The sequence below is a fragment of the Zingiber officinale genome, chromosome 6B (assembly GCF_018446385.1).
Source record: "Zingiber officinale cultivar Zhangliang chromosome 6B, Zo_v1.1, whole genome shotgun sequence".
In the NCBI taxonomy this organism is placed as follows: domain Eukaryota; kingdom Viridiplantae; phylum Streptophyta; class Magnoliopsida; order Zingiberales; family Zingiberaceae; genus Zingiber; species Zingiber officinale.
This window is the reverse complement of record NC_055996.1, coordinates 99,574,905-99,584,257: the sequence shown is the minus strand read 5'-3', so window position 1 is coordinate 99,584,257 and position 9,353 is coordinate 99,574,905. Positions and strand designations below refer to the sequence as shown.

At 39.6% G+C, this 9,353-nt stretch overlaps 2 protein-coding genes and 1 long non-coding RNA gene across 4 annotated transcripts; 1 reads left to right on the top strand and 2 right to left on the bottom strand.

Moving 5' to 3' along the window:
- Nucleotides 1–317: 317 nt before the first annotated feature.
- On the bottom strand, nucleotides 318–1,589 carry LOC121988454 (transcription factor TCP14-like). Its single transcript, XM_042541888.1, has one exon. It carries the CDS (start codon nucleotides 1,547–1,549, stop codon nucleotides 431–433), a length of 1,119 nt encoding a protein of 372 aa, XP_042397822.1. The 5' UTR covers nucleotides 1,550–1,589; the 3' UTR covers nucleotides 318–430.
- A 3,950-nt stretch (nucleotides 1,590–5,539) lies between these two features.
- LOC121988453 lies at nucleotides 5,540–9,353 on the top strand. 2 transcript variants are annotated; one of them, XR_006114028.1, is made up of 4 exons: nucleotides 5,540–6,646; nucleotides 8,627–8,735; nucleotides 8,893–9,097; nucleotides 9,225–9,353. It is a non-coding gene; the product is annotated as an uncharacterized LOC121988453 (long non-coding RNA). The 2 variants fall into 2 exon arrangements; XR_006114029.1 differs by having other exon boundaries at nucleotides 8,874–9,097.
- LOC121988452 (gibberellin-regulated protein 6-like) lies at nucleotides 6,857–7,943 on the bottom strand. Its single transcript, XM_042541886.1, has 4 exons — nucleotides 7,744–7,943; nucleotides 7,608–7,652; nucleotides 7,506–7,539; nucleotides 6,857–7,231 (listed from the first exon to the last, which is right to left on the bottom strand). Exons 1-4 carry the CDS (start codon nucleotides 7,816–7,818, stop codon nucleotides 7,050–7,052), a joined length of 336 nt encoding a protein of 111 aa, XP_042397820.1. The 5' UTR covers nucleotides 7,819–7,943; the 3' UTR covers nucleotides 6,857–7,049.

The following is a 9,353-nucleotide window of genomic DNA, read 5'->3' as shown; positions in this document are numbered from 1 at the left end:
ATGTGGTAAAAGCCAAAAGCTTGAACTGAAGCTTTTGCCCATAACAAGAAGAGGTGGAATTTAAAGAGCCATTCCAGTGGATCATCATCATGCTATTTCAACAAAGCCAACTGCTCACTGTCAGGTTTGCTTACATGACTAAGTAATCAAGCTAAAGAATTAAATTAAAATGTCATTTATAATTAGTTTTTTCTTAAACCAGCTGAATGCATAAATATATAATATAACAGTCTTTAATTAACTTAATTGTGAAGAAAAATTAGAGGCGAAAAATGATTTTTTTTTTTTAAAAAAAAAAAATTGGAATGAAATGAACATGAAATGCATGGTCTCCATAGAATTGCATGCCGCAAATTAATTAATAGACAGGGAAGAAATTAAATGATACTCTACTACTACGTGCATGCGATCGCAGTATGTACGTACTCGTTCACTGGCTCTGGTGGGAAGACGCCGGCGAGGAGGCGTTGGTCGTCGGAGGCCGGTAGGCGTTGAACGCCGCCAGGATCCCCATGTGTCCCTCTCCGTGTTGCGGAGCAGCTGCCGGCAGCACCGCCACGGGGGCGGCGACGGGCGGCTGGGGGAAGTTCATGAAGTACTGAAGCCCGCCGGGGAGCGCTCCCCTGAAGACGGCCGCGGTGGCGCTGGAGGCGGAAGCGGCGGCGGCGACGTTTGGGAATGACCAAGTTGTCGGTGATTGATCAGCATTAGTGATGCTAGTGGTAATGATGGCGGGTTGTTGGTTGTTAGGGTTTGCCACAGCCATCCACACTCTGCCAGGCTGTGCCATGGGTTGATTAATGTTCTGTGGTGGTTCGTGGTAGCGGCGGCGGCGGCGCACTAACTCTTCTTCCCACCGCCGCTTCCTGGCGTTGGCCAGGTCGGCGGTGTCGGAGCTCACCGGTGCTGCGGATTCGATAAAAGCGCTGGAAGTACCGAAGCTGAGGAGCAACGGAGTAACAGAGGAGGAGGAAGAAGACGCCGTCGTCGTCCCCGAGAAGTCCCACTCGCTTCGGAAACCGAGGGGGTAGCCGGATAGAGGCGCCGCGGCGGCGGAGGAGTAGGAGTTGGGGGCGGAGAAGGAGGAGGAGCCGGAGCTGCGGAGGGAGATGTTGAGAGAGGTGAAATTGGCGGGGATAGTACCGGTTCCGGTGGCGGCGATCACAGCCGGCTCCGCCTGCTGGAGGAGCCACTCGATGGTCTCGCCGTCGGATTTGTGTCCGAGCTCCCGGGTGAGCTGGAAGACGCGGGCGGCGCAGAGCGCCGGCATGCGGATGCGCCGCCCTCGGCCGTCCACCTTCGTGTGGCGGTCCTTGGTGGAGCTCCGCTTCGTGGGCGGCTTGCTCCGAGGGGCCTCCTCCGGCGGAGCATTATCCGCGGCGCCGTCGTTGCTGTTCTCGTCGCGCCCGGCGGCGGCGCAGATGGCGAGCGGGGACGGGAACGAGGACGCCGCAGAGGTGGAGCAGGAGTCGACGAGCTCCTTCTTCTCGAGAAACTGGAGCTGGAGCGGCAGGAAGTTGGTCCGCCGGGGCGGCTCGCCGGAATCCATGCGCTCGATCGATATCGAGTTCACGTAGCAGGAGCGGAATATAAATGACGATGAACAAAATAAGAAAAATACACCTCAGAAATAATTAAATATAAATATATATATTTTTATACCATTTCATTTAAAATTAGGTCTTTACTTTTAAAATTATTAATAAATGTCGTATTAAATATAATTTCCCTTTTATTTATTTTTTTTCTGAATAATATTAATTCACTGGCAGCCAGTACTGCTACTGGCTCTGTCACTTGGGTCAGATTCCACGTGTGGTGCTGCTCTTTGTCATTCAATCACCAAAGACACTGCAGGGATTGGGACCCTTGGTAATTTTTCAAATAATAATATTAATAAATAAAAATTAGGAGGAAAAATAGATAAGCGATGAGGAAGAGGGTCCCATACTCTTCCCTACAATAATCATTCCCTACCCTTTCTTCTTTTTTCTTTTTTTTTTCCTCCTTTCGCTTTACCTTTTCCATTATCATCTAATTCGAATGCTTAACATTTGAAAAAGGATTCATGATTAACTTGGTGAAACAACTTTCAACCCCTAAGTCAATGATATATTCGATATTGTAGAGTATTTGAAGTATATGGCGACATTAGCCTAATGATTTTGAGTGTTAGGGGTTGTATAGGTTTAGTTGATTCGATCAAATGAACTTGAAAAGCTTGAAATAAAAGTAATGAAAATTGAAAACACATAGTCAAACTTACCTTGTATCCATTCCATATTTTACTTGGCTTAATATATTCTTGTTTAGGTTCAAACAACAATGACACTCTCTAGATCGAATCGATATGGATTTACACATAAACAAATAAAATTAGAGGAGACAAGGGCATGTTGTTGAAGCATCAAAAACTTGGCATTGCATGGGGGCCTTCTCGAGCCACATAACCCACCTACCACATATTAATTAAACCAACCAAGCCTTAATATTATTTCTTGCATTAATTAATTTCTTAATTAATTAGGTTTAAGGTATACATAATGCTTGCCATCGTGCATAATATTATATCATTTATATCTTGTCATTAATTTGGTGAAGACATTAATTAATCATGTTTGTATGGGTTTTCCATATGACATAATAACCTTTTTGAAAAATAATGATTAATTGCTTGTGGCTTTAAAATAAGATAAATTTATTTTTTAGGTAGATTTTAAAAGGGCTAATGATGGATTTGTAGAAGACATGGTCCTACAATTTCAAACCTTACTAAAATTAATTCACATAAAAATTAAATAAAATAAGGAGGAGATTACTTTAAGTAGGTCAATAGAAAAAAGGAGGAAGGACATAAGGAGATTGCACCTGTAATTTAATGAAATTTAGTATTTTTTATAAAAATAGAAGGGCAATGAAGAGTTAATATATAAGAACAAATTATATAATGGATATAAAGAGGAATTGAGAAAAGCTGTCATGGGCCCCATAATGTTTTGGTTTTATATTTGTGGGGTGCTATCAGCAAATTAAATAATGTTATTTGATTAGGTATTTTCTAAACTTTGTCTTATTGTCTAATTGCCCTGATCCTATCCGAGATCAAGTGATGGGTTGACTCTTATCAAATCATCTCATGTCAACTTGAGTCATGGGGGGTCATCTCCTATCGGGTCGACTTCTAGTGGGTCAGTCATTTAGTTAGGTCAGTTTCTGAGGGGTCGATCTCTTGTTAGATCGGCTTTGGACGGGCTATCTTTTTTAGGGTCGATTTCTGATGGGTTGTCGCTAGTGAACCAACTTTTGACGAGTCGGACTTTGATGATGATAATTGAAAAAACTTAGAAGGAGATTAGAAGGGGCTAAAGTGTATCTTGGCTTGCTCCACGTTCAGGTCCGTTGAGGAGGAAAAGAGTTGCAGGAGAGACTATAAAAAGTAAAAAATGATGAAGTTTTGAGATTCATATATTTCTATATATGTTGACACTACTACCTTTATATAAAAATGGATGAGACATGTTAAATCTCTCTAATAATCAATTTATTTGGGAGAGTAAAAGTAAAATTAAAAAAAGATTTTTGTTATGAAAAAATTTCCGTCGTTTACTAATCCATCAATGAATAATTTTGGAGCTAAAATTGATCATCTCAAAATCAGACTGAAAACAACGGATGGAAAAAAAGACATATGTATGTATTTTCATTCACAAAATTACACCATATATTAAAAACATGACGCATGTACAAATTTTAACTCACAAAATTACATCATGTATTAAAAAATTGCGTATGTATCATTTTTTATTTACAAAATTAAATTGCATATATCCACCTTCCTCTATCAAAATAAACAAGAGAAAAGAATTTCTTCACTCTTTTTCTTCTCTTCCTCCGACTTTTCATCATAATTTTTTTTTTCCTTTTTCATCTGTGTTTTAGAGTAAATAGAACATAAGAGACATATTTGTAACCTAGGTGCCTCCATTTTTAATTAGCACCATTATTATGCGCCATTGTTAATCGTTGTCTTCCTGTATTTAGCCTCTTCAACTCCTTAACTGATCGATTCTCAACCATCTTGTTGAATTAGCTCAACAAGAACAATTAGACCTAACTTGAGTTCATCACAAGGTAGAATGACCTGAACTCTTCCTAGAAATGAACTCGAGAGGACAAGTCTGACCTAATTAACACGAGCTCACCCCAAGTTAGACCAAATTGGCCTAAGTTCCATCTTGACCCGGACTAACCAAGACTCACATTGACCATGTTCTGGAACACGACTTTTGATCGCTTCTCCCCTCAAAGTACTAACCTCATTTGCCTATGATCACTTCACCTTGAAAATCCTAATGAAATGCATCACTTCACTATATATAGTTAATTTAGCTCGATAGAACCGAGATTTTCGGAACCTGCCATGGCTACTCTGCTGTGCGTGCATGAAAGGTAGGTATGCATGCGAGTGCTCACCTTAAACCTAGCCAATACATGTAGGGTCACCTTGTCATAAGGGGGTGCCCTACTCTTAACTGGCCAAATTAAAGGCACCAGCTACAGCAGCACCCCTGATCAGTAAAGCAATTAATGATTTGGAGGGGCAGGCGGGGTGTGTCAGATCGACAGATACAAATGCAAAGTTATGGTGCAATAATATTTGATTGCATACTCTATCTATCTATCTATCCTTTGGCCTTTGTGTGTGTGTGTGTGTGTTTGTATTTTGGCTTCCTAAACTGAGGGAAGGCTCCAGACACACCACATGGACGCACTGAGGCAATTAAACTTGAGAGTGATGCTTTTCTTATTATGAACTCACAGGTCATTCTCTCAGGTGTACTGTTCCCCTTCCACTTTTAGGGTTATGCTCATGGGGTTTTTGTTGTGCTTACTTAGAGAGGTATAACTTATGGTGGTAGATCTATGAATTATTTTGATTTTTTTAATTTCCAAATAAAAATAAACTCTAAATCTAAACCCTAAACACTGACCTCTCTTTACTGCATGGAATAGGGAAGAAAAGATATGTAAAGTGGAAAAAAGAAAAGGTGAGAAAAGGAAAGAGAAAAAAAATAGAGTTGACGGTCCTTTGGCCATAGCTTGAGGCCGTCGATTGTGATCGACGGGGGCCACCGTCTATATCCATGTGAGGCTAAATTATGATCAAGTAAGTTAGAGTCCCCTCGGATAGATCTAATGGCTAGCGCATAAGGTGTTGTCATAATGAGATCTGAGGTTCGAATCTCGGCAAAGCCGAGGTAAATACCTCCCTTATGTGTTAGTCACTATTCCAAAGGCTAATAGCCGTCCGTGATTTTTAAATCGGTTTATCTATTAAGTAAATAGGAAAAAAAAATTCCACCTTAAAAATTTCTCTATTAATTTTTATTTTCATCCTCTCGAGTAAACAGGGCTTATTGGGGGAAATTTTGGGTCCGGCCTATGTATCGCTTCTGGGCCTGGGCTGGACCGCGAAAGCCCACTTCTTTCGGGTTTCGCCGTTTCTCCCCCTCTCTAGTCCGCTCGATTCCCTGTGACGGCTTCCGATCGGCTCGATGCGAGGCAGCATCGCCGGTGGTGCTATGGTCGCTGGCCATGCGGTTTGGGGCTACAAGAAGAGTGCCGGCACTTGACGTTGTTCGGGCACGCGATCCATGCGATAGACTATCCGATGTCTCGGCTACGGCTTCATGGAGCTTTGAAGGTGCATCGATCCGCTCTCTCTCAGGCTACGACTGATCCGCGTTCTTATGTTTAATTAGTGCTGCAGCATACTTCACAATGCTCTTTCAGACAGTCTGGTTGTGTTTGCAAACAGAGTTTTTTCTTGATTCACCTGCAATATAACTAGTTTAAAGAAATAGATCTACATTTCCAACTAATATCCTTGTGCATGGGGTGAAATTGCATCAGCATACATCACATTTTTCATTTCATATGTTTTATAATATGCTTTTCTTCAGCAATTGCCTTTTTCAATGTGTTGTTAAATAGCTCTATCACCATAGATACTCTTTATTTAGTAGAAAGGCTAAGGGTGTGTTTGGTTTACGCACGTTCCATTTTCATTTTTTGAAAAACGCACATTTTCTAGAAAATAAAAAATAACTTTTGTCATTCTCTATTTTTCCAAAAAATACTATCTATTTTTTTAGAAAACAGACATAAAAAATGCAAACCAAACACCATTTTTCAGAAATACGCGTTTTTCAAAAAATAAAAATGAAAAATATGCAAACCAAACGCACCCTAAGTTTTTGTCAATTTATGATTAAGTATATACACTTGAGGTGACCCTTGCCAATGGTCTGTCTTCAGATTCAGCATATTTATTATTTTCTACTTCGATGAAGTATAGCAATGATCCTGATACCAATCAATGGAGATGGACCTTGTAAAATGTCTTCGGAAATTTTATGGACATAGAGTTCCTCTCGATATCTAATTTTTTTGCTTGGCTTGTTTCTTTGTTCTACAAACTCCTGAGTCCAATGTGTTCTTCGAGCCTCAAGGCATGGATGATGGATCTAACCGCAATATGCATACACTTTGGAACTTTGGAATCACACTTTAGCCAAGTGTGCATTTTCAATTTCAGGAGCAGATCAGGAGCTCATGTGGCCTTTCTTGATATTGAGTACAAAAGGTTTGTTCATGTTGGCCTTCAATTCTGGGATCATTTCACATTCTTTAAGAATAAAATTCTCAAATTTTCATCTTTCAATTTCCCAGTTTAGTTGTTGGATACTGTGATATTAGTGCTAGTTATAATCTTGTCATCTATAAGTTTCTCACATTTTATCCTCTCTGCTGCTCTATTTCTTGAATTTCAGAAACCATTGCTTTCTCCATAAAATTGAGAAATTATAGCTCATTACTGGCCAAATATAAATATAGCTTCTTAATACAATATATATTTCCCCAAACCACACTAACAAACTAGAGTGAGGTAAGTTGGAGCAGCTGGATGGTAATACTTGGCAAATGTTTAGGTGCAACGAAACACTAGAACAATATGAAAAGGTTAGAGCAAAGCTAAACCATTCAACTCAAGGGCATTTGGGTCCTCCTCTCTTGGTTTTCCAGTTGTTATAGCAAGGGCATTCTCCTTTGTTGCCATAATAACCTGAGGGCACACACAGGCACTTCACACAACACTTCTGACAGAAAAACATGCATGGCTTGTGGTACTGCGTCTGAGAGCACCTCCTTGAACATTGTGATGGGCATTCTGTTCAAGAATATTTAACACATAAACATACAAAAAAAAACTGACACGTCTAGTCCACCAATGAATTTGATATGTATTGCATCTTCTTCTTGTTATTCTATTAGAATTTTATCTTTTCTATGCATTGAATACGGTTTTTTTTTTCTGATCCAGTAAATTTTTCTGATGATTTTAACTACCCTGGTAAATTGTTTTTTTTTTCTGGAGCAGCTAATATTACTCAAGAAACATTCCTGAAACATGAATAGTAGGAAGGAAATGTAAGATAACTTACGAAAGGTTCGGAGGGATCCTTGTCCATTTAAAGCCTGAAAATGCTCAGAAATAAGTATTGCTACCTACTTTAGGAAGATGTTTAGAAAGCAAACTTTAATACCTGCATGTATTGCTCTGAAGAACCATCAGTAGCTTTGGCAAGAACCTGGAACAAGGGAACTAAAGCTTTAGATCTATAAAACTTTAGGAAGATTTGTAGATGTCAAGAATATGTTTTGGTAATAGTAGAAGCTCACCTTGTGACTGGAATCAGCCATGGCCATGGCTAGGAGAGCAATGGCAAGCACAAGAACAAGTTTAGCCATGGCCATTGTGCTTCCTAGAGCTCAATAGATAATGGAGAGAAAGAAGAGATATGATAGGAAGTTGCAAAAGTGTTCATATTTATAGATTAGATGGGGGAAGACAGGGGTCCTTAGGATAGGAGAAAATAAATGTAGCAGCATCAGAGAACTCACTTTGCAGACAATGGCAAAACTGGGGGTGCATGTGCTGATCCCTGCCCATCACATGATGAAAGGCCAAACTGGGGTCCAACTACTCTGCCTTCACATTATTATGGCATATGGGTGGACCCTACTTGCTCCCATGTTTTTAAACCCAACTAATGAACAAAATTAATCTAAGTATGGTTCGTTCATTTTATGGTTCAACTGCCCTCAATCAATGAAGGATTAAACCATAAAAGATATACATTAAAGATTTTGGGTAGGTCCTAGTCAGTAGTCACTTGTTTTGAGCTCTCTACTAATGCTCTTGTTGCCATAGCTAGAAGATCATGGCCCCAGCAAATCCACCACATCCAAATCTAAACTCCGTTGGTTTCCATCATCTGTCCCTTTGATGTGGAAACACCCCCACATGCCTATACCTTTTTGCACATGCATATGATTTATTCTTAACAATATTAATAGTGCTGTGCTACTTAATTGTGCCTTGTTCTTGTGATGCTTGATGGGCTCTAGATTCCACATCATATTGGGTTAGCAGGCCAATTACAGTAGTCCAAATGTCAAATAAATTCTATTTTAAAAGTTGTTTTTTTTAATGTTTTTAATATTGTACATGGCGATGGCTAAAATTATGAATTTCTCACTCATGGAGTGTTTTGGCACCTAGGAGATGCAGCATCATTTGGAAATTGTGAAAGAGCAAGAGCATACATACAAAGAAGAAAATTTTATTCTCTAAAAGAATTTGATAGTACCCGGGAGCAGAAGTGTTAAAGGTGAGGATTTTATTTTTCTTTGTCTAGTTTGAGAGGTTAAGAGATCATGATTCATTGTACTTTATTTTCCGAAAGGAAGATTTGGGATGTAGGTTATTGCACATTCAATAGTATCAGACACATTTGTTATCCTTACAGATTTGTGATTTGGTGACAGTGGATGATAGATGGAGGTGATCCAATGCACTACTACATGAATGCATCTTGTTATCCTTAAAGATTTGTGATTCGATGATAGTGGAGATAGATGGAGGGGATCCAATGCACTAATCAGATCTCAGTGCTCTGCTCTTTAATGTGTTTGCCAACTCTTCTGATACCTCCACAAGCAGTGACCCACATGAACAACCCCAGACTTGCAGGTTTCAAGCTCCTCTTGTTCTCCCTCACTATTCTTCTTCTTCTTCTTCTTCTTTTATTCATTTCTAAGTGGTCTTATGGTTCATCAGGCTTTCACAAAGATCTAAATTGATTCTCTTACTTTTACAGGCTGCACTAGGGGTGTCCATCATTTGTAGGTTGAAAGCTACACAGATTTTGTTATGCCTTTCTTTATTGGATTTATTGCATGGTTTTAGCTCATCTAATTTAATCTTTGAATTTTAGTAAATCAATATT